The 25,542-nt window shown below is 38.8% G+C and overlaps 1 protein-coding gene across 3 annotated transcripts in view; it reads right to left on the reverse strand.

Moving 5' to 3' along the window:
- Nucleotides 1–3,989: 3,989 nt before the first annotated feature.
- The window catches only part of TLR1 (toll like receptor 1), a 44,630-nt gene continuing 23,077 nt past the window's right edge, over nucleotides 3,990–25,542 (reverse strand). For 2 of the 3 annotated variants that reach the window (XM_058546884.1, XM_058546883.1), the window contains exons 2-3: nucleotides 9,088–9,184; nucleotides 3,990–7,119 (exon numbers count right to left, since the gene is read on the reverse strand). In XM_058546884.1, coding sequence (XP_058402867.1) covers nucleotides 4,687–7,056 — 2,370 coding nt within the window. In that variant the 5' untranslated portion in view covers nucleotides 7,057–7,119; nucleotides 9,088–9,184 and the 3' untranslated portion in view covers nucleotides 3,990–4,686. Of the gene's footprint in view, nucleotides 7,120–9,087; nucleotides 9,185–11,079; nucleotides 11,111–25,542 lie in introns of those variants that run through there. The other variant, XM_058546885.1, reaches the window with a different exon arrangement.

Below are 25,542 nucleotides of genomic sequence, written 5' to 3' on the forward strand. Positions count from 1 at the left end.
ATCAGCAGCTCAGCTGCAGTTCCACATCTGGTGGCATAAGATAATGGAGATAATAATAATAACAATCATAATGACATCATCATAATAGCTGACATTTACTGAGCTTTTGCTTTGTGCCAGGCACTGTTTTATGCACATTACATATATGAACTCATTTAATGCTCCTAACAACAGTGTGAGACAGGTGTTATTCTCATTTTATATCCAGGATAATAAAGCAGAGAGGAGTTACATAACCACTCAGGATCACTAGAAGGAGGTGGAAGAGGCAGAATTTGGTGTGAGGTGGTCTGTCCCTAGAATACTCCTCCTACCCACAGTGCACTGCCAGCTCTGGAGTGAATAGCCAGCCCCTGGCTTTCAACACATTACAGCACTGATTTCCTATAACAACCATATGAGAGGCACCATTATTATACACATTTTACAGATGAGGAAAAGGAGGCTGGAAGAGGTTAAGAAATTCATCCAAGGGCACGGAGCTCCACAGAAATTGGGCCAGAATTTAATTCCAGAATGCTTGTGGGCAGCACCCAGCTTTATAACCTTACTTCCAGCTTTGATGGAAACCTAGTTTTGGCCCCCTAAACCCCATTTCCTTTTTTTGTTAATCGCAACTTTTTCAAGCACAGAAAAGTATAAAAGCAAAAGCAAGCACCAACCACAGACAAACAGTGATAATGTTTTTGTTTATTTTCATCTAGACTTTTTTTCTCTGCATATTTTTAACTATTGAAACTATACTGTATATATAATTTTGTATCCTATGTGTTTCATTTATATTGTAATATAAGCATTCTCTTATGTTAATAAAAAATACTTCCTATACATTATTTTTTTAATTGTGGTAAAAAACACATAACACAAAATTTACCATCTTAACCCCGAACACTATTTCCAATGGTTGTAAAATACGTCACTAAATGAGCACAGCACATTTCTCCATTGCAATGTTCCAAATTTTTCACTGTTAACAATGACCCTACAATTAACATATTTGTGAAGAAATATTTGTCCACATTTCAACTTATTTCCTTCCAATAGATTTCTAGAAGTGGAATTACTGGATCAAAGAACATGAATATTTTAAAGCTCTTGATATAGATTACCAAATTACTTGACCCTCCTAATATCACTAATAAAATGCCCATTCGACTGCAGTCTTGTTAGTATAACAGGCTGATAAAAATGGAACTATTCTAATATCAATTTGGTCGAGGCCCCTGGAGTGAAGTGTGAGACTAGGTAACTGGTTTTACAAACCTTTGCTGATCTCTAGCCAATAAAAGGGGTTGGAGCGTCTGAGGGGAATTAAAGATGAGAAGAGGATTTTGGAGAGAGCTTTTGGTGTGTTATGAGTTCTGACCTTCAAGAAGGATGGGTGAGTGTGCTCCCTCTTACCTCAACTCTAGGAATACGGGCTTCAACAGAACCACTTGGAAAGCTTGCCGTGTGAACTCTGTCCTTTGGGGAACATATTGCAACCAGTCTTTAATTCATACTTGGAAATCTAAAGGTCCTGGCTAGCTACTCTAAAAGTACATTTTACAAATAATGAAATTTAGGCTTGGAAAATTTAAGTAAATTGTCCAAGGTCATTCACAAATAAGTGACGGACCTAGAACTGAAATCCAGACATTTGGAATCAGAGCATTTGTCTATACCCATTCTGCAATATTTCTTCTCATTTACCTGTGAAATCTTTCCTATTTTCATTAATACATATTTGTCCATACTTTCACCTGAATTCTTCATCTCCCAATTTGAAATTCTTTGACAGGAGACTCCACAAATACAATTTCAACCTCCTAGCAGCCTCCTTAAAACCATTTATGAAATCCTATGTATCTGTTTATGTATAGGACTGATCAAACTTTTCTTTTCAAAATATTGAGTTTGTTAGATAAACTTAAATGACTTTATGCCTCCCTTTAAGGATTTCTTGTTAGACGTAATGGGTTGAATTGTGTCCCCCAAGATTCATTTGTTGAAGTCCTAATCCCCAGTGGCATAGAATCTGAACTTATTTGGATATAGGATCATTGTAGACGTTATTAGTTAAGATGAGGTCATTAGGGTGGGCCCTAATCCAATATGATTGATGTCCTTATAAAGAAGGGAAATTTGGACACAGGCAGGCAAAGAGGGTAGACAATATGAAGAGACACAGGGATAAAATGGCCACCTACATGCCAAGGAGAGAGGCCCGGAACAGATCCTTTCTCCCTACACCTCAAAAGGAACCAACCCTGCCAACACCTTGATGTTGGATTTCTAGCCTCCAGAACTGTGAGCCAATAAATTTCTGTTGTTTAGGCCACCCAGGTTGTACTACTTTGTTACACCAGCCCTAGCAATCTAACACACAACAGTGCTGAACAATTGAAACTTGGTTATGAAATCTTGAAGTTCAATACAGGAAGTTCAATCACCCTACAGAAAACTGGCCAATCTGGTTCTAACAACTGTTGCAAATGTTGCAACAGAACAAGAGCTTTCATACATTCTTAGTGTATATTTCATGGTTTGAATTTGCTTTCCACTATCATGCTTCATAAAAGTTTAAATGATGACTTTCTTATATCTCTAAGTTCTAGCTCCATAGCTCGACTCTCAAGACCTTTGACAATATGATCTTAATCTAACTTTCCACACTTATATTTCACTGTCGTTTTTCATAAACCTCACGGTCCTATCAAATTGGGACACTAGTCCCAGAATAGGACTGGGTGTTCCTGTCTTTGTTTTCTTCATCTCTCTATTTAGAACAGCCTTTTCATTCTTCATCATCACACATTGAAAAATCCCAAGTTAAAGTCTTCCTTCAAGGCCCAATGGAAAGAACATCACTTCTATGAAGATTTCTTTCACTCAATCTAAATGCTCTCTGAACTTCCATTGTATCTTTTTGTTTCATTGATTTTTATTTTAGCTATCTGGATACATGTAATGTCCTCTAATTGACTATAAATTCCTTAGGGCAAGAAGCTACTAGTATACGTATGTGTTATTTGGATTGCTTCTCCCAAAACCGGAGACTGAGATGAGAGCTTTGTGTGCAGGTCATTTGTATGGAGAAATAATCTTGGGGCTCAAGAGTGAGGGGACTGAGAAGAATGAAACAAGGTGGAAGAGAAAGCCAATCCAAGAGTGTGTTATTGAGCTGGTTACTCCTGTGGGTAAGTAAGGCTCAATCCCATCGGTGATTCTTTGAGAAATGAGTAGACTATGCCTCTTTTTTGTGTCTGTAGATGTTTCTTTTCAATTGAGATATAACTGACATATAACATTATATTAGTTTTAGATGTACAACATAGTGATTTGATATTTGTGTGTACTGTGAAATGATCACCACAATTATGTCTAGTTAACATCCATCTCTGGACTATGCCTCATTTTTTTACCCAAGAATAAAAGAGAAGAATATTTATCTAATATCTCCTGTCTCATAAGTGGTCAAGGATCTCCTCAGAGGTATGTCTGGCACTTCCAGGTTTATGCATATACCAGAATGGTTGAACAGGCTTTTACAAACATCCTGTGCAGTGGTATTAGTAAAGCCACAAGGCATAGAGTGAGAGGTACACAGTATAGCTATGACAAGGTGCTGTCAGGCTATACCTGCCCAGAGCTGGCTGCCAGAGTAAAAGGGTAGACAGAGAAAATGTCTGATGAGTATGAAAAACATCTAATATAATAAAGCTGGGGAAAGAACATCTGATATAGCCCATTCCTTGCACTGCTCCAATCTGCTCATGCCCTATTTTAATAGTTCCCCAGAGACAGGGATGCTGTTCATAGAGGCAGTACACATCAACTATATTCTTCCTTCTGATCAAAAGAGCAAAGACTCTTGTGCATGCCAGTTCAGACAACTAGAACCTGAGCAAGATCTCCAGTCTCAGAAAACCAGATTCAGAATTTCCATTTGGCCTGAGATGTAACACTCTTGGTTTGGGTTCCTCCAGATATAGACCCTGAGGCAAGTATTCAACTGCAAGTAGTTTATTTCAGAGAAGACTCCAGGAAACACCCTTGGAGAAATGAGGATATGAGATAAGAATAGAAAGGATATGAGATAAGAAAGAAACTCAAAAAGAGTTTAAAGTACACCCCAGATTTATCCCAAAAAAGGGCTGAGAAAGTTGGAGTATTTATCCCCCAATTCTCTTTGTGACATTGGTTGAGGGCTGGTTCCTAGGACAACCTCCGGCACTTCTGAATTGCCCTTTCTGGGCATTTCATGCAGGGGCAATGCTGAGTGGAAATGAAGAGGGCACCCACAGCTACAGAAAATTGCTAAAGAAACCCAGCTACAGGTATAAAAGGCATGGCGTTTTCTAAGATTGACCCTGGCACACAGGAGAATATATCACTGAAGTTGTTTGAATAGGTACTACTATTGATTACACGATAAATTCAATGAATTCAGTCCTAGTAAAGAACAGGTGAATCCCTCATGTGTTAGAAATTAACTAACTGTTTAAATCAAGATTATATCACTTCATTAATTTTTATTACCACATATAAATGGTGAACTGGGGCCTGAAAGTACACATTTTTATCTACATCATAAATCCAAAATCGTGTTTAGATTTATGTTGATACAAAATAAAGTCATTGTTGGAACTTCCAAAAGCAGCAACAGTGAAAAGAGGAATATTTTTAGATGTACATGTGATTTATTTATTTTGATTGCTCCATCAACTTAATATTAATGGCTGCTCTTAGGTTAGCCCAAAAAAGTCCATGTTTGCTCTTCTCCTTGGGCCATTCCAAATAAGTCCTCAGTGCCATGAGAGTTTTGAGCTTGTGATAGCTGCTAGGAATGGAATACCGTGGAATGGGTTCCAGCAAGATCAAGATTAAGTTATCACAAGTTTCATGAAAGAGATTGTGGTGGGCAAAGTAGAGTTCATAATGGCACCACTCACTCTGGACAAAGTTGGGAGACAAAACAAAGATGGACTTATAACTTTTCTCAATGCAGTTTATGATATTTTCCACAATGCTCTTGCCAGCAACAAAGTTTCTCTCATGGAGACAAATCCGTATATCTTCTTTTTCTAGGTTTGGTAGTAATTCATTCTTCACCCAGGTAGAATCATGCCCACTATATGAAATAAAAGCATGGAACTGGAGAGTTCTTTGGAGTTCTTCTAAGGGTACGTTCCTAGCCCTGCGCCGGGTCTGGGTCCACTGACACACCATCCTGAGATACCAGGGCAGATCCAAGTAGATACAAAGGATGGTCACAGTAACAGCCAACACCAGCACAGGGACCACAATGGTGACAATCAGCAGAGCTGTGTTGCAGGATAGTTGGGACACATGAAAGTCCTTTAGTTGGGTTCCCTTATAGCTTTCTGGATAGTCACACTTATAAGAATCAGGCCAACCCTTCACCATATCACTTGATACTTGGCCTATACTTTGGATAAATTCTCTTAGCTCACATGTACATTGGAATGGATTGTTCCCTGCTTTTATTGACCTAATATTCTGGCAGCTCTGGAAGAAATCAGCTGATGGGTTGGAAATTGAATTATAATCAATGATCAGTATAGAAAGGCTGCTAAAGGTACCACATCCAGGAAGGTCGGTTAAAGAATTGAAAGCAAGATTGAGTTCTTGCAAAGATTCTAGTTTCATGATTTGCTTAGGAATGCTCCTTATTCTGTTATTGTGAAGATGAAGTACCTTGACCCTGGGAGGTAAACACCTGAAAACAGAGTCAGTAAGTATATTTGAAGACATATTTAAACTTAATAAACTTCTAGTCCAAGAGCAATTTCCTTCATTTTCATCATACCTTAGAAAATTCTGGCTAATATCCAATTGTTGTAGAGACTTCATCTCCTTGGTCATATGAACTATATTTGCAAGTTCTTTTAATTGATTCATTTTTAAATTAAGTGTCTCCAATTGAGTCAATTTTCCACAATCTCTAAAAAGGGTATCTGTTAAGAGATTATTGGAAAAATCCAAATATAGAAATGGGCTGGTTTGGGATGGGCAAAGCATGTGGACCATGTGTGTACCAGACACTGTGAAATTTTGGATGTTCATATTTGAAAAGATTTTGTAGATAGAACTTTGTGGAAAACTGAACACATCACTGACAACTTGCTGTATAGACAAGGCCTTCAGTGAAGTGTTAGAATAATCAAAATCTCTGAAGCCAAGGTAACCTTGTAGTTTCACATTTTTAATTGAGAAATACTCTATGCTTGTATGCCAAACCAACTGGAGGATCATAATGAAAGAATCCCAAGCTGTTTCAATGTTGTTTAAGGTAAGACTTGATAACCTTGGGTTCTTTTGAAGTTTTGACAGAACATTTAGGAAGTAAGAACATCCATTATCATCTAGCACACATTTGATATTAGACAGTTCCAGATTTACTGCAGTGCTGATGGACACATCCAAAATGAAATGGAATTCCTTTCCTGTTGGGAAAACAATGTGCAGACTCTCTGTGTTAAGGTCTTGAAGGCTCTCAGAGTCTTCTTTTTCCCCATAAGGGTCTCCTAAGACCAGTAAAACCTTACTGATATGCAAATGAGCAATTGGCAGCACACTAGATTTTTGTAACTGTGTGGCACTCAACCCCAGAAATTCTAGTTGAGACATGTTGCCAAACTCTTCGCATATGGGCAGGGCATCAAATGCATTAAATGAGAGGTCTAAGTGCTTGAGGTTCACAGTAGGGTGGCAAGAAATCTTCCCCAACTTGTTGTGGGACAAATCCAAGTATTCCAGTTCCGGGTTGAATTTGAAAACACTGATATCAAGGTATTGGATTCTATTATGAGAAATTATTAAAATCCTCAGCTTTGATAGTGATAGGATATCAGAAGTCCGAAGCTCAGATATATAGTTTTGTGATATATCTAAGATTGTTGTTTTCGGGGATACGTCTTTGGGAACATGGGTGAGACCTGCTTTTGATCTGTCAACAAAAAATTCACTTTCATCAGATAATTGGATTCTGATCTGAAGTATCAACATGAAGATGATGGCAAAACGGAAGATGCTAGAATTAGTTTTAGTCATTTTGTAGCACTAGACATTCCTAAGGGTAGTTACTGTTCTTCAGAGCATCTTGATACACAGATCCTAGAAAAAAAAAATTCACATGAAATGATTGTATTAAATTACACATGGCTGACATTAAACATTGTTTACTGGAGACTCTTAAAATGAAGGCTACATTCTTTAGAGTCAAACAACCTGAGGCCAGAGAAATATACATATTGATAAACAATTATACTACCTCTAATCAAATAACTTTTAATATGGATAGTGTAATGCATTGAATGGTGACCCTACCCAAAAGATATATCCACCTCCTAACCATGCCCTAATCTCCAGAAATTGTGAATGTTACCTAATTTGGAAAATAGAGATAATTAAGTTAAGGATCTTGAGATAAGGAGAACATCCTGGATATCCAGGTGGTCTCTAAATCCAATGACAAGTGTCCTTAGAAGAGAAAGGCAGAGGAAGATTTGATGGAGACAACAGAGACAGGAAGGGGAGGGCCACATGAAGATGGAGGCAGAGACTGGAATGACACAGCCACGAGGCAAGGAATGCCAATAGCCAGACAGCCACCAGAAGCTGGAAGAGGCTCTAGAGAGAGTGCAGCCCTGCTGACACCTTGATTTTGGACCTTGGTCTCCAGAACTATAAGAGAATAAATTTCTGTTGTTTTAAGCCACCAAGTTTATGATAATTTGTTACAGCAGCCACAGGAAACTAATATAGATGGTTTTACATATTCATGGAAAGTCCTCTGACCCCAACCCTCCAAAGATCATTTAAAATTCAAGCTAGAATTCACAGCAGATGTACTTTCTACCTTTGACATGTACCCCCACGGCTTTCTTGTGAGTTCCCTTCTCATGTGGTTGAGTTTGGACTCTTCTTGCATTACCTTTTATTACCTACACATGGTTTGGTGCCTAACTTTGGTCTTATTCAAAAGGTAATTAGATCATGATAAAAGGTCTCTCAGAGATTCCACCCATTCATCCATTTATTTACTCAACCAGTATTTACTGATAGTCTACTGGCCATGTTTTAGGGACTAGAGATAAAGCAGTGAATAAGATAAAGTCCTAATTCTCAAGTTGCTTATTATCTAGCGAGGAGATAGAAAATAAATAAACAAATGACTAAACATAATATCATGTAGTGATAAGTGTTATAGAGAAAAATAAAGCAGGGTAAATGAATAATGGTAGGTATGTAACGTTGGTTGGGGGTGGCTTTTTTAGATTGATTAGTCAGAGAGGGCCTTTCTGAGAAGATGGCATTGGGGTGGAAACCAGAATGAAGTGAATGAGTAATCTATGGGAAGATCTGGGGAAAAGCATTTCTGGAAAATGAAAAGGCAAATGCAAAAGTCCTGAGATGGGATTGAGGTTAGCTTGTCTGAAGCACAGTAAGGAGATCAATGTCAGCGTGGAGTGACCGAGGACAGAGGAGTTAGGGCCAAGGTCGTACAGGGTGTAGATCATTGCAAGGAGTTCGGATCCCGTTCTGAGAGTGATGAGGGGGCAGTGAGCACTGCAAGGTTTTGAGGATAGGAGCAGTTTCCTCCTCTCTCTTATTCAGAAAACTTTTTTCATTCATTCATCAAATATGTATTTATTCCCTCTGAAGTGCTAGGCATTGTTCTAGGTTATGCTTATTGCACTAGTTATCACCCCACTGTAGCTCAGATGCTGTTTTGTTATCACCATTCCAATGGCACATGAGACCAGAAGGAGATGTGTTGGTATGAACCTAGAGAGTGATACATCCCCCCTCATCTCCAGAGACCCTTTCAGCTGGGGCCACATGGCTACACAGATCTTTCAAAGAACTTATTCAAAATCCCCTAGAGCTGCATTAGGCAAGCGAGCCATCAGTATCAGTAAAGAGTCAAATTTTTCTTCGCATATTCCCTCACATCTCTCAGTGGGCACAGAAGAACCTAAATAAATCATGTTGCAGAAAGAACCTGGGTTGCAAAAGTTCCCCAGGTTAGATATGCAAACTTAGCTGGTTTTTGCATTTCCAAGCATTGCTTCGACTTACCGTTTTGTAGAGATGCCCACGGATGCTTTGGTTATTCTTATTTCTTTGAACCCAGAAGAGGTCCCAGTATACCCCTCCATCACCACTCATAAAGTCTCTGTACAAGAAAGGGGACACAGACATTAAAATGCACATTAAAAGTAAAGGTGGCATTTTTATGGTGTTGATCGCATTTGGCTGAAAGACCCAGAAATTTCCCAATTCTTCTTTTCCAGCTTCCTGAAAAATCTACTTACACAGAAGAAATAATTAAATGAGAATCAAAATAATACCCAATTACTTAGGTATTTGTACCCAAGTACAAATACTTGGTGCCAGTGCCTAATATCTCAAAACAGAAGTATCTGGTAAAAGCCAGGTTGAAGTAAAAGTGGTTTGGGTTTAAATCTCCAGTGGGGTTCCCTACTTATTCCTAAGCCTGAATCCAAATCTGGGGATCCTTCTACCTTCTGGCCAACTCCAGAGTTTCAAGGAAGCAGTGATCAGCATAGTCAGGTGTGGTACACAGAGAGTGATCAGAGACACAAGGGGCAGAGACAGGACCCCGTGCATTGACGTGAGTGCTTAGCGCACAGCGAGCACACCACAAGCAAGATGAAAGTTGTCCTTGTTTTCTTAACAACGGCAACCACCACAAGAGATTTAAATTTATAAAACTGCCTATCCCAAGCATTTAATGAAAGCATGCCTTCAGTTTTATATCTAGCTAAGTTAATGGACTCAAATATCTTCTATTTGCTCAACTTCCATTTTGCCCTTTCATTTATAGTCATTAATTTGAAGTACTCAGTTTATGACACCATCTTGATTTCTTCAATTAAGAAGTCAAAGTATTATACACATGAGGAATTGATTTTTAGGTAGAGGATCTTTAAGTTTTATATACCAAACTTGCTAAATCAGTGAAAATCAATTTTTGATCAAAGTCCTAACAACCAGCACTGAATCTCATCTAGATTACAACCTTAAAACTATTTTACTACCAAATAAAATGATTATTTGCTAAATTGTTTAGTAAAAGGATGCTTTAATTTGAAAGTATAAAAGAATCTCTAGGTGGGTTTATGTCAATTTTCATGATTTTGATAGGTTCAGCCTCACATTGTATGATACTATGCATTTGAATTGTCTTTGGAGACTTTGGGGGCATCAGATCAGGACTTTGATTTCTCTTAATGAATAATACCCCTACAATCAATATGGCCCATTAAGTTCAGTCCTGCAAATATTAATTGAGAGTCTTCTCCGCACCAGGACAACTAGCTATTAACCACAGAGTGAAATGATCGGAATCCGTTCAAGGGCTTTTCTGCTTTGTTTCCTACGTGGTTTTGCGAACTTTTGCTTTTTGTTGTAATGACACACTCACTTTCAACTCTTTTGATCAAATTGAGTGTAGCTTGGAAAACATTTTCAAAACCTACAATTCCATCTGACCAGTAGCACCCCAGAACAGTTTCAGTGGTCTGAGAAAACAGAAAAGAATAGCTCGTGGGAGCAGCCCAGAGAAAAAACTAAAATAAACCTGCCCATAAAAACAGAGGAATTGCACAGCTCACTGCCTCCAGCAGTAATTTACCTACGTCCCATTTCCCTCAGCATTCTCATTGCAAAGAGACGGATGGAGAAGGCTGGGAGGAAGGGGCAACGCCACCCAAAATGAAGTTAGCTGCTCCATAAGAAATCCATAAGAAGACGTTTGTGAAACAAATATTCATCTCCAACTCAAACATATCTCTTGAAGGCAACTCATGCATGAAATGAGGTATCATTCAAGAAAAAACAAACACCCAAAAAAAAACTTCTTTTTCTCTGACTTAGGATGAGGAGCTGATAAACAAATGCTAGTTCAAACCACAGTAAGTACATATCAGAAATAACCCACTTAGAAAAACATGCAGCACTTAATCATAGAGACTTTTGAGATGTTTGTGTCCAATAACTAGTTATACTACTATTTTCTTTTGTAGAATAAAAAAAGATATCGCTTACCAAGACAACTTGCCCGTCTGTCCCATTGGCAGTCTGTAAAAGATTCAAGTACTTCCTCAAACATTTATTTCACTGGTAATGACATTAATGTTGGGGGGAGGGAAGGAAGGCTCTTTTATGCCATCTACTGAATCCCAGTGAAATTACATTACACAGTAAGTGGAAACCTACTTTCTCCTCTTCATACGTAGAATGGGGTCTGTGGGTTAATTGATAGAGCTGTATTAAAATAGAATCATATCTTTGTGGCTCTGTATTTCACTACCGTCAACTCCTTATTGTCTACACTAATGCAGTGAAGGAGGTGGTGTTAACAATCCACAGATGATTATTGGCTGGATTCAAAATGCATATCGTTGTAGCCGTGCTGGTGGAGGCGGGCATGCAGGTCTGGGTGTATTTCAAATGCTTTGCTTCCTGCCTTTTTATCAGCGCACTATTAAAAGTGACTGAGAATGGAAAGAGGGAGGGGTCAAGATCAAAGTTTTGCTAAAACTCATTCATCAAGAGGGGAGATCATTCATGTGCTGATATGGAATGGATGTTAATCACGTGTTTTTTGACAAATTGGTTTTCAGAGAAAATCTGGTGCTCAACTTTTTTTCCATTGATATTTTCAAACTTTCTTCAAAAAGTGATTTTTTAAAACTCTGCATGAAAAATATGCTCTCTAACAATCTCTTTTCTAGGATAAGTTTTCTCAGATAAGCGCACTGAAGGAATCCTTTCTGATAACTCCACTCTTGTCTTTTAAAATAACAACAGAAATAACAAAACAACAAATGGGCAAATAAAGCCAAGAAACGCTAGCTGTCTGCCTCTGAACTTGTCCTCAGCCTAGTATCACACGATGACCAGTCACAAACCGGACACAATTCTTTGATGTAATCAGCTTTACTACCACAGTGAGCAAGGCTAACTTCCCTAAACTAAGAACCTTGGGATTCTTTTTTTTTTTTCTTTCTTTATTTTGCTGAGAAAGGTTAGCCCTGAGCTAACATCTGTGCCAATCTTCCTCTACTTTATATGTGGGTCGCCTCCACAGCATGGCTGACAAGTGGTGTAGGTCTGCACCCGGGATCCAAACCCGCGAACCTGGGCCACCGAAGGTGTCAAACTTGGGACACCCAGGGTGTCAAACTTAACCACTAGCCACGGGTCTGCCTCAAGAACCTTGGGATTCTTTTTGACCTGTAATATTCTCCGTCTCTCTCTCTGTTTCTTCCTACCCCTCACAATTTGTTTAATAGATCCACTCTCACTATTTCTTCCCTCAGACCAATATGAGGGGGGAGATGAGGGTGGCCTTGGACTAAAAGTTCAGTTCCTGGCTCCCAAAGGTATTTGACTCTGCGAACTAAGTCTAGAGTGAAATGCCCAGGAACGGGAAGTCAGCACAGCAGTAAGCGAAGCCCTCGAGCACTCTCAACTCCTGTGTTTCTCTTCAAACTCATCCCCACCACTATGAGTTGCCCACTTGCCTCCTTTTTCCCCCCATTGTCATTGGACAAACACACACTTGTAGTCACGTACACCCGTGCATTGATATATCCACATCTCCTAAGGAAAAACTGTAATTTTCAGAGAATATGGCTTCTTTTTTAAATTTTAATATTTTATTTAACCTGATATAGCAAAAATATTATTATTTCAACATACAATCATTCTAAAATATTATGCATGAGATACCTTATATTGTTTTCATTCTAAGTGTTCAAAATCCAGTGTGTGTTCTACACTTAGAGCACACCTCATTTGGGCTACCCACATTTCAGGTGCTCAACTGTCACATTTGACTGGTGGCTACCATACTGGACAGCCCAGGTCCAGATGGAGTCATCACAGCCATGCAAATAAGTACAGGCCTACGTCCAGTTAATAGCAGCCCAAAGAGCTAACTCAAAATAAAAGTTCCGTATCTTAGACTCTAGGCTCCCCTCTACTTCTCTCAGAAGCAGTTTCTGATCCAGGGAGGTATAAATATCCTGCCAATTAGATGTGACCTGTAGTTGTTGTTGTTGTTGTTTTTCGACAAAAGTTTTATTGAGATATAATTCACATTTTGTAAAAAAAATTTCACCCATTTAAAGTGTGTAATTCAATGGCTTTAGCTATAGTCACAAAATTGTGCAACTATTATCATAATCAATTTAGAACATTTTCATTACCCTAAAAAGAAACACCACACCTCTTAGCTGTCACCCTCCACTCCCTTTTATGCCCCAGCCCTGGACAACCACTATAGGTTGTACTAATCTCTATAGATTTGCCTATTCTGGACATTTCACATAAATGGAATCATACAATATGTGGTTCTTTGCAACTGGTTTATTTCACTTAGCCTAATGTTTTCAAGATTTATCTATGTCGTAGCAGGTATTAATATTTCATTTTTTTATTGCTAAATAAATTTCCATTGTATGGATATACCACATTTTATTTATCCATTCATCAGTTGATGGACATTTGGGTTGTTTACACTTATTGCTTTAATGAATAATGCTGCATGAACATTTGTGTACAAGTTTTTCTACAGACATATTTTCTCTTGGGTATATACTCAGGTGTGGAATTATTTCATCATATGGTAACTATGTTTAGCCTTTTGAGGAGTTCCAGGACATTTCCAAAGCAGCTGTACCATTTTACATTCCCACCAGCAGTGTATAAGGCTTCCAATTTCTCCACATCTTTGTCACCACTTGTTATTACCTGACTTTAATTATAGCCTTCTTACTGGGGATGAAGTGGTAGCTCATTATGGTTTTAACTCCCTGATGCCTAATAATGTTGAGCATCTTTTCATGCGTAGATTGGCCAATTTTATATCTTCTTTGCAACCTTGCTGAACTTGTTTATTAGTTCTAATTAGTTTTTGAGTGGATTCCTAAGTATTTTCTACAAACAAGATCATGTCATCTTCTTTTCCAATAAGGATGCTATTTATAACATGTTCTTGCCTACTTGCCCTGGCTAGCACTTCCAGTACGGCATTGAACAGAAGTGGTGAGACCAGACATTCTCATCTTGTTTCTGAGGTTGGAGGGAAAGCTTTGAGTGTTTCCCCATTAACTGTGAGGTTAGCTGTGAGTTTTTCATTGATGCTTTTCATCAGGTTGAGGAAGTTCCCATCTATTCCTAGTTTGTCGAGCGTTTTTATCAGGAAGAGGTAGAGAGTATGGTTTCTTAGCCAATAAGGAAGAAAACAAATGCTATGACCGCAGTGCCTAGTTTGGGAGGTGCCCCTCACAGCGGGGTTAGTACTCACATCAACGTGCAGAGCAGCAGGGTGTCTTTCTTTCCTTCCCTCCCTACTCTCCCCACGCAACAATCCCCCACAAGTCCTCTCACTCACCTGACTCGAGAGCTCAAATTGTGCCCCATAAATCTGGCTGGGAATGAAAAACAGCATCTCTTGGATATTCACCTTTTAATTAATTCTGCTTTAAAAGTTTCCCAGCCAAATGATTGAAATTGCCACCTGAGTAAATCCCAGGCCAAGGCCAGCCTCGTCTCTAGCTATTCACCTGAGGGGAGGCTCCCTCTTTCAGTTTCACAAAATGTCAGCAAGCACCTTTGTCTACAACTTTGATCTGAGTTTTTTACTGTTGCCTTAAGATAAATCCCTGAAAGTAATGAACAGGCCAAAGGGCGTGGACAATTTCGTGTTCCTGATGCATAACAGCCAAAGTGCTCTCCATAAAGCTTGTTCCAATCTACCTGCCCCCAAGGGTGAGTCAGAGTACTCATGCTTCACTTTCTCCACAAAAGTATCATTTTAGAGATCTGTCAATTGTATAGATGAAGAGTGATAGCTCATTCTTGTTTCACTTTTATTTCTTTTTACTATCAATGTCTTGGATGGTTTTTCATGTTTATCGGCAATTCGTATCCCTTTCGTGAATTACTTGTTCATGTCATTTCCCTATTTCTATATCAGGGTTATGTTTTTACTGTTTAATTATACATTCTCTTTTATGTTACTGACATCCTCTGTTAAACTTTTTGCAAACACCTTCCCCAACTGTTTAACTTTTCATTTCATGATCTTTTGAACAAATAAATATGTATATTTTTATATAAACGAGAAAGTTGACTTATTCTTTGCTATTACTGTCATTCAGTTGTGTGCTGGTAAACCAGCTTACACACACACACACAAAAAAAAAAAGCCCGATGTGTAGCACTAGCCGATATCTGCAGTGTATATATTTCCGCTATAGCTGATTTCTAGCTACCAAATGACCTGCTTGCAAAATTCCTGAATATTTAACCACTGGCTTTCACAAGTCTATACAAACCAGCTCCACTGCTACATTCTGCTTTTGGGTTTAGAAAGTTCTTCTCCATAACAAGGTCAAATAAATATATGAGTATGTGTTCTTTTCAAATATAATTTTTTAGTTATTTTAATTTTTTTATTGTCCAAGTAATAATAAATACCTACTGAAGAAAAATCAGAAAATACAAAAAATAGAAAGAAGAAATTTCAAATCAACAATAATCTCCCCAGATAAAGATACACCAGGGGCCGGCCCCATAGCATAGTGGGTAAGTTCGAGCATTCCACTTCGGTAGCCCAGGGTTTGTGGTTTCGGATCCCAAGCGTGCACCTACACACTGCTCATTAAGCCATGCTGCGGCGGCATCCCATATACAAAAAAGTAGAGGAAGATTGGCACAGACATTAGCTCAGGTACCATCTCCCTCCAACAAAAAGAGAAAGATTGGCAACAGATGTTAGCTCAGGGCCAATCTTCATCACCAAAAAAAAAAAAAAAAGGATACACCAATACCATTTTTATAGCAACCATGCAGACTTTCTTCTATATGCTTTAGGCTATATATAGCCTATATGCTTTAGGGTCTTGATGCTGTCAAATTGCCATTTAGAAAGTTTATACCAATTTACACATACACACACACACACTCAGATGGCCTTATATTGTGTATATTGTTTTGTAATTTGCTTTTCTTAATATATAATACATCATAAATACATTTTCATGTCAGTAAATACCCATTTACAACTTCATTATTATTAGCTGAATAATATTCCATTTGATTTATAATGTATTTTTTAAATATTTTAATTAATATATTTAACCAATCTTCTATTGTTGGGTATTTAAGTTCTTTCCAATTTTTGCTATTATAAACAATTCTGCAATAAGCAGCATTGTTCATATATTTCCTTAGGATGTGTATGAATAACTATTTCCTTAGGTTTTATTCCATGAAGTGGACTTTCTGAGCCAATGGACATAAATCCATACCCTTATTCTCTCCTTTTCTCCTATTAGTATGAATACTATGTCTTTCTCATGATTATTTAATCCAGATTTAGGATACATTTTTAGGTGTATCCATTTTTAGGATACATTTTAGGTGTACATCTGCCACGTAATTCAATAGGCTGCCAATAATTTTAGTTTCCCTTCCCATCTGTTGGTTCTGACGATTATGTAATAGGGTATTGACTGGACCTTCTCCTATGACTCATGTCCAAAACTGAAGACAAGGAAGTGTTACATACCGTATATGCTAAAGAGAGCTGCCAACCATTGGAGTCGAGCATTTCCCTCAGGCTTCTAAAAAGCAGTCCAACCAGATACTGCCATCTCCACTATCACCCCATCCTCACATTTCCCAGCCGCCTAAGAATGCTGGAGAGGGCAGTGAGAGAGTCAGCAGCATTGGGACACCAGCGTTTATGATGTAAGACTGTGCCCTCTTCTCCTGGGAGAGTTACATCCTTTCCTTCCCAAGCATAGTGAAGGGGGCATGCCAGTAGAATCACTCACAGAGACTGGACAGGGAGCCTAGGCATCTCTGTTTTCAGGTGCATGCTTGCTTTGATGCAGAAGCGTTCAGGAATCTCCCCCCCATTCCCTTCGAGGGTGGTCCCTCTCTGACAGTATTAGAGGACATTACATGTGCCTCTGGGAGTTCAGGAGTCTAAGTAAACAGAGGGACTGGTGTCTACTCTCCTGGGGATTTCTGTTTGAGTAACTCTGTTGGAGTAACGCTTGTCAACAGGCAATTAGAGACTGTGGTGTCGTGTGCCTGGGAAAAGGGGTGTATCTCCACCTCAATGTCTCTTGGTCCCACATTCAGAGAAAGCACAGGAAGACTTCATTGGTTCTGTGGCTTCACGTAAAGGAGAATGGAGGCTGGAGAAGAAGATAAGAGCTATGAGAAACAGAGCCAACGGGCCAGCCTGAGCCCTTGAATAACTTTGTGGAGTAGAGACAGCTACCTATCCCAGACCTCCTTACTATATTTGACCTATTACTTAAGAAAGAAAGAAATTTCTATCTTACTTAAGCCCCTGTGTTTGGGGTCTCCCTGTCCTTCAGTTTAGCCTGTACCTTAACCAACACAATCATAGAAAAGGATATCCACCTTCCTACCCCTCATCCCTCATCTCCACATCAGAAAGCTAGATCCGGGAAAGTAAGGAGCAGGAAGTGAGTATCTCCGGTAAACCATGCGCAACCCCATATAGACACCAAGGTTGAGCTAACGCCTAGCCTGTGCTATGGAGAAAGGAGACGAGCTTCAGATGGAGTTGGAGATTAAAAACTAGATTGCACTATTAATACTTCAAAAGGACTGGAGAGGAATGAAATCTGCTCGAATATCACTAGGGGTGAGGAAGGGGAGAGTTTCAGAATCCAGTTGACGGAACGACTGAAGAAAAATAAAAACTACTTCATACTTAGACTTGACTCTGCTGAAATTCCTCATAAACTAACTATGGTTAAAAGCCCCCAGAAAGTCCCTGTGGCTTTAGAAATCTTTCACTGTAGAAAAGTCTCTTTCACTTTCTGTAATTTATTCTCCTTCCCTTTTAATCAAATCACTCTCCAGAAATCTAGACAGAAATTGATTTCCTCCTTTCTCAGTACTGTTTTTTGTGTTCTCATTCTCACTAAAACTCAGACTCTCTCCCCCATTTACATCCAAGCCGCCCAGTCACTGTCTCTTTCCCATCTGTCACACTCATCCACTCTATTCCCTTTGCCAGTCTCTCCTTTTTTTGTACATCTGACTTTCCAAGCAGCTTCTTTCATATTCTTTCTTCTCCTCAAGACATCATTTATTTTTTTTCTACTGCCACACCCAGCTGAGTCTCCAGGCCATCAGAAACAGTCATGCCACCCCCAGGGTCATAGGTTGAATAATGTCCCCCCCTCAAAAAAATTTCATGCGCATCTAGAACCTCAGAATGTGGCCTTATTGGGAAATAGGGTCTTTACAGATATAACTAAGGATCAAGATGAGATCATACTTGTTTTGTTTGTGAGGCAAAAAATGTTACGCTAAGAGATTGAGATTGTCTTTGCCAATAATTTAACACAGGTTCACTGCAGGAATTATAATAATTTCACAAGCCAATAGCATACAGGATAATGCCTCTTTTTTTTTTTTTAATTTTTTTTATTTATTTTTCCCCCAAAGCCCCAGTAGATAGTTGTACCTCATAGCTGCACATCCTTCTAGTTGCTGCATGTGGGACGCGGCCTCAGCATGGCCGGAGAAGCGGGGCATTGGTACACGCCCGGGATCCGAACCGGGCCGCCAGCAGCGGATCGCGTGCACTTAACCGCTAAGCCGCCGGGCCGGCCCAGGATAATGCCTCTTAATAAGCCAAAAAAGAAATAACATACTCCAAACCAATGATAGATTAATCACACTATTGTTCTAGGCTAAAGGGAGATGAAAGAAATAAAGTCCAAATTTAGTAAAAGTCCCTTGTTGCTAGAGCATGTTGCTAGGGAACAAAAATGCTGGTGTTGGCGGGCAAGATAATCTCCTTCATGGGGCTGGTGCATGGTTTCCACTACTGATGGTGAAGAGTCGCCTTACCATGGCAGGAGCTAATGCCCAAGGTCTTCGGAGAGCTATTTAGATCAGCCAAGAGTCACCTTGCCCAGACCAAACACTCTCGTGTAGGTCCTCACAAACTCTTGGTTTGGGTTAAGTGGGCTAAATGTCCTGTCGCCATAGTTGCTTCTCCACATATCTTATCCCCAAGCCCCCAGCAGTGCCTGTCGTCACCTGAGCTACTGAGTGCTTATTGATGACAACGGGTGTCGATGACAACATCCTCATGCAGCTCCCTCAATGTGAACCACTTCACTCTTAGATCAAAACAACTTCATTTAAGCCGTAAGCAGGTAGATTTGAAATCATATCAAACCAATGCACAACAATCCACCCTGTGACTTCAAATCATTCACACACTAATTAACCTTAAGGGCCTAATGCTCTGTACAAATCTCAGTTCACAGAAATATCAACCCACCCTGTGATTCTAAACCACTTTCAATCTCAATCACAAACACTCAATCATATTTTGTGGGGTTTTTCCTTTGAGACACATTCTTTTACACCATAGCTTAATGACCAGTTTAAGCAACCACATTCCTAATATTATCAATATAAGCATAGTTGAGAACTCTTTAACATGATGCCATGTCCAATCGCCAAACAACCAAAAAGTTAAGCTTCTTACACCACTCAAACTTCCTTGATAATTGTGTTTCCATGTAAAAGCCATTTTTATAAAGCTCCAGGGAGTACAAGCTTGCATGGCACTACCAAGCACGTGTTTGATTACCATAACATCAGAATTCAAGGTTGTCATTATTTTAGAGAATGCATGTTTTTGTTCTCTTTTCAATTTCTGCAGTTATTTTTAATTTCTTAGTCTCATCTTCCAGATGTTCTTTTACTTGTCTTAATTTTTCTAATGTATGATTTACATTTATTAAAATAATTTTAGGAGTTTAATATGAAATATTTCTCTGGTTAGTTTAATGCTTCCTCTATCTTCCATTGACCTTGAATAACACCTTTTTCCTTCTACTGCCACATTCATCACTTGTTCTATTTTTACATATCCCATCATGTTGTGTTTCTTATTTTTCCCTTGACTCCAACAGGTTAGGGTAAGATTTGGCTTAGAGTATAATATCATCATCCAGTTTCCCATATTACATATAACTGGTTGAGAAGGCATCAAGGGCATAGTACTTGTACCATAGGTATAGCTAAAGGTCTAGCAGTGATAGGGTATTTTGATTCCATTCCACCAACGTATCCTTAAGAACACGTTTTTCTTCTATCTTAAGGGGCTTTCTGTGGCCTGTAGGCTCCACTCTCCCTTTTGATATTGGGAAACGACAAAAGTGTGGTAACCCAATGTCATGTTTCCTCCGTTAAGTGCTAATAGTCTAATTTCACGGTTGCCCAGGGAATCAGACATTAGGATGTGTGGTATCACACTAGTTCTGGTTAGATTGTCCATTATCTCAAGAGACCAGTGTTGCCCTGAGACTATAGCTGTTCTAAGAATATTCCACATATCAACCAATCTTAACTGCAACAATTGACAATCTACACTTAGAGAAACATCTTTTATGTCGCTTTTTAGTATTTTGTTATTTTTAGTGTTTTCTCCAACTGCTTTACATAGAATTTCCATTGCTCTATTTACTTCTGCATGAAGTTCATTTATGTTTTGCAATATATTGCTAATTTTATCCATCTGTGTACCCAACCATGACAAAGCTGCCGTTGCATACGTATTAAATTGAGATCGTTTGGTTTCAGAGTTTTTAAAATTTAATGTGATTTGACCGATTTGGAATTGAGAAAAAGTGGCAGTCATCGCTCCTTCAATTAAACCTCCTACTAGTTCAACAAGGAACTGTAAGGGTTTCTTTCCTTTTAGTGAATCTGTTTTGGGCATAGGTTGTAAACTGAGCATAAATGAAGATGGATAAAGCTGAGTACAATTTGGGGATTTGTATCTGGCTTGAAAGTTTTCTATATTAAATTTCAAGGTATAGACTACTATTGTGGGTTCCAATATGACCATGAGAGGTTTATTAGCATAGAGTCCCATATTCTTGGGGTAGAAATCTGTGGTGTGAGATGAAGCCCAATGTATACCCCCAAGGATAATGATATGTATTATACGCTAAGTTTCCTATATGTCCTCTATACACCTTACAAGGTATCCTGTTTTTTTAAAGTCTGGACATGGTGTCTATGGATTTATTGTTAATTTTCTAATAAGTGAATAAGGATTAAACAGTGTAAGTTGGGGTAGTAGTAAATGATCGATTTTTGGCCTATTTGTATTTAAAGATATAATTGCCCAGCTGTCCTTATGTGGATGTGCTGTTACAATGTCTATTCCTATGTCTATTCCTAAAGTATCATCATTACCTATGGCTGGAACTACATATTTAGTATTCCATGTGGTAAACTCATCTCTATAATTTTTTAACGATTTTTCTAGGTTATCCCATTTTTTAATTTATTATTTTACTTCTCACTCTTGGTTTCCACCAGTCATCTATTGATTCTTCAGGCGTTCTCTTCCATAAATAGAGTACAATTCTGTTCCAATTGGCTATTTTTGATATATTATTTGTATAATAAATGTTTTTACACTGATATGACCATCTTCCTGCACCCCACCTAGTGGTATTTATATCTACATTATTTTTTGTACATCCCAAGGCATATATTGGTTTCGAGATTCCTGTCTCATCACTAGAGGAGCAATCTGCCTGTGGCTCATACTCACAATATTTGTATGTCATGTCATATGTTTTATTCAAGAACATGTTTGTAAAATTTAAACTTAAATATGTGACCTTCAGCATGAACCACAATAATGTTTGATTCATAAATGCATTGTTTAGTGCATCCCTACATGGTGATTTAGTAACATTTTGTAAGGTAAAGAATAAGGTAAAGTATCTGGTTGTCTCTGTATGTACTCTGGGTTGCAATACCAAGCATCAGTTAGTAGTTCAGGCCAATCTTCATCCTGCAAGTCGGTGTCTAATAGGGAGTATGTTCAGAATCCTCATTGATTCTTGTGGAGATTGAAGTGGAGGTTTCCAATGCTTCAACAGCTTCCCTCAGTATTCAGTTTCACCGTTGATCAAAGGATTCCCAGGGAGTAGATGGTGCTGATGGCGAAGGATGGGGTAGAGAGGTTGGGCTTAGTGATGTTGGTGATACTGGTGATGCTGGTCATGCTAGTGAGTTCTCAGTTGAAATAAGGTAACCAGGATGGTGATCCATGGAGGAAGTGGAGGATGTCACAAATGGTAAAGTTGTGTCTGGACGAGAAGGCAGTGTTCCAGTTTGGAACAGTACCACAACTGCTATTGCTGGAGCAGTCGGAGGAGTATCCATAGCTGCAATGAGTATGGTATCCAATAGTGAGCAGCAAGCAAAATAGTATGGCCAGTAGGCAGCATGTGCACTGACCCACTTAGCAAAATTTACCAAGTTCAAGACACATAGCAGATTCATACCTGCAAAATAAAGATAGTGCCCTATAAATTTCTAATTCTTTCTTATTGTTGTCCTTGCCAAGAAAATCTATAGCTGTTATGGCCATTACTGCCAATATTGCCCCAAGCCTAATTGCCCTGCATCACGCTAGGCTAAATATTAGGCATCCAGTAATGATGCCATATGAAAATGTGCCCACTATTAGGTATCCTGCCATCATATAAAGAGTAAATATCTAAGTTTTTAGTGCCTGTATCCAGTGTTGATACGATAGAAGATGATGACATTCATGCCTGAAAATTTTATAGAGACTTCATATTATTTTCTTTAATTTGATGTAATATGCCTTTTCCTTCAGTCACCCAGTAGGTTTTATTAGTGGCAAGTGCTATAATTTCCCCAGTACTATAAATATCATCATATTTTTAAATTTATTCTTTTCCTTTTAATTTGGATTCTGGGGTATTGTTAGTACCAATTCTTATCTCTGTGAGTGCTTGCAATATTAACTCAACAGGATTTCTTCCATCCCTTCTATATCTGTGATTTAGAAACCTTGCCACCTTCCAGATTGCTTTAGCCTAAGCTTTCATATCTAGATTGTTAGTAAGCAATCTAAGCTTTTGCTTAAGCAAGCCATTATACCTTTCAATTGATCCAGAGGCAGTTAGATTGTAGGGTAAGTGGAAGTTCCACAATATGCCCTGTTCTTTGGCCCAATCTCATATTATCTTTCCTGTGAAGTGGGTTCCCTGATCTGATTCTATGATGGTTGGGATACCGTAGCAAGTAATACAGATTTCCAATGCTTTGATGGTAGACTTTTTTATCACTTACACTGAAGGGGTAGGGTAATCCTATTCCTGACCATGTGTCTACAATGGTGCATGCATGTAGTTTATTCTCTGATATAGGCAAGGGTCCTATATAATCAATTTGTATAACTGGAAAAGGTCCATCTGCTTGACCTTATCTGGAGTATTCATTGATGACCTCCAAGCTTTAAACTTTTGGCAATTCTCCTATCTCTTAATTTGGAATTGGAGGTATTTGGAGGATATATACATGTTTCTTTTCTCTAAGCATATTCTAGTGCCATGAATGCGAGCATGACCTGTTTGGTGATGTACCCATGCAATGATTCTATCAATTGCATACCTGTTTGTTCAGATTTTATGTTCCATTATCCTTCTTGTTTATGTATGGTTATGTTTTGAATATGTTTTTATCCATGAATCGTGTTTTTTGAGATAGATTTTTAGGGATTCTAGCCCCATTAGTTTTTCTAGAGAGTTTGTCTATCTGGTCATTAAATTCAGTTATTTCAGAGCTGTCCTTCTGATGTACGGAGACGTGTGATGACTATGGAGATGTCAGCCAGTGCTATTTTCTCCATATGTCCTTACTCCTCATGTTCTTATCCCCTATTTTCTAGTCATTTTCCCACCATGTTCCTGACCAAACAGCTATTCCATTAGCTACTGCCCATGAGAAAAGATATATCTCATTCTGATTTCCCATAACAGATTGTTCAGTCGCCAATTTTATGGCTATTAGTTCAGCATATTGTGCTGATTCTCCCGTGCCTGCTTCTGTCAGGGTTAGACCATCATTAATCCTCAAGGATGTAGCCTGCCAGCGTACTCCAAATGCTGTCATGGAGGCTGAGCCATCTGTAAACCATGCGTTATTGAGTGCCGTGGACCAGGGTGGTCCCCATTCCCCAATTACTCGAGCTTGGATAGGCTCACCCCTTGGAAACCCCGGCAAGTCTACTATTGGCATGGCTGAGGTTTCCTCAGTTAATGCAGAGGGTCGACCATCCATCTATATGTCCCACTCAGACATATACCATTTCCAGGTTGGGACTTTATGGTCAGGGGTAGTTCCCTCTGTTTGTCAGGGGTCTGTTTTACTCAATCCAGAATAGGCAGTTGGGGTTTAAATATAATTGGTCTATTCTCTGTTAGTGGCTCTGTGTTTTGTAGGGCCTCATAGAGTGCCCAGGTGAGCCTTTCAATTTGGTAGGTATCCATTCTTAGACCACAGGAACTTCGTAGTCCAAAACCCAGTCAGGTAAAATTTGGGGCCCTGTGGTGTTTAGTCCACAGTGATTACGTTGCAAACTCTTGTGAGTAGAGATACTCTAGTTTACATTTAGAGTCCTCATTAGCTAGTGCCAATGTGTTAAAAGTTATGACAGTATTTTTCAAATAAATAAAGGCTGACTCTTGAGTCTCTTTCCATATAAATTCCCTAGTTATTTTATAGTTGGTTTTAAAATTATCTCTATTGTGGTATGTGCTGTTTTCAGTATCCAAACAGTCGTAGCAATTTCTGAGCTTCTTTTGCCGTAGGAGTTAGTATGCAATCTATCTTGTTTATGACCAGGTCTGGTATTTTCCTACCTTCAGAGGACCAAATTATGCCTAGATATTTTACTGTAGTTTGGAGTCCTTGGACCTTACCTGGGTTGACTGTCTATCCTCTGAGTGTAAAGAATTCAGTGAACTCTATTTTGACCCTACTCTGTTCTTCTGAGTTATCACCATAAATAAGGATGTCATCAATATAAGGAATAATGGTCTGTGTGTATGTTGTGTGTATGTCTTCCTGAAAGGCCTGAATGTCTTGTGTTGGAAGACAGCGTGGGCTGTCACTGGGCTGTTACGGTTTCCTTGTGGTAACCTAGTAAACTGATATTGCCTACCTTCCCAAGTGAATGCAGTCATGGGTTGGCTCTCCTCATCAATTGGTATAGCAAAGAACAAGTCAGCTAAGCCTATCACTGTATGACAAGTTTCGGATCCAGTGGTGAAATTATTGATGAAAGTGCCTGTATTGGGGAGTGTTCCCTCAATTTTGAGAGAGTGTTTTAAATTTCTATAATCTTCTGTAAATCTATATGATTCATCTGGCTTTTTAACAGGCCAGATTGGATTATTATATGGTGAAATAGTAGGCACAATAATTTGTTACTTTAGGAGTTCCTGAATTTTTTTCTCCTTTAAGATTGTATTAGAGTATATTTGTTATTGGAGATGGGATAGGCAGTTTAACTGCAGTCCATTTTGCTATAACCAAATTAGTTTTAGGAATTGTTACATCCTTATTGTTATATGATATCCTATTACA

This window comes from Diceros bicornis, chromosome 8 (assembly GCF_020826845.1).
Source record: "Diceros bicornis minor isolate mBicDic1 chromosome 8, mDicBic1.mat.cur, whole genome shotgun sequence".
Lineage (NCBI taxonomy): Eukaryota > Metazoa > Chordata > Mammalia > Perissodactyla > Rhinocerotidae > Diceros > Diceros bicornis.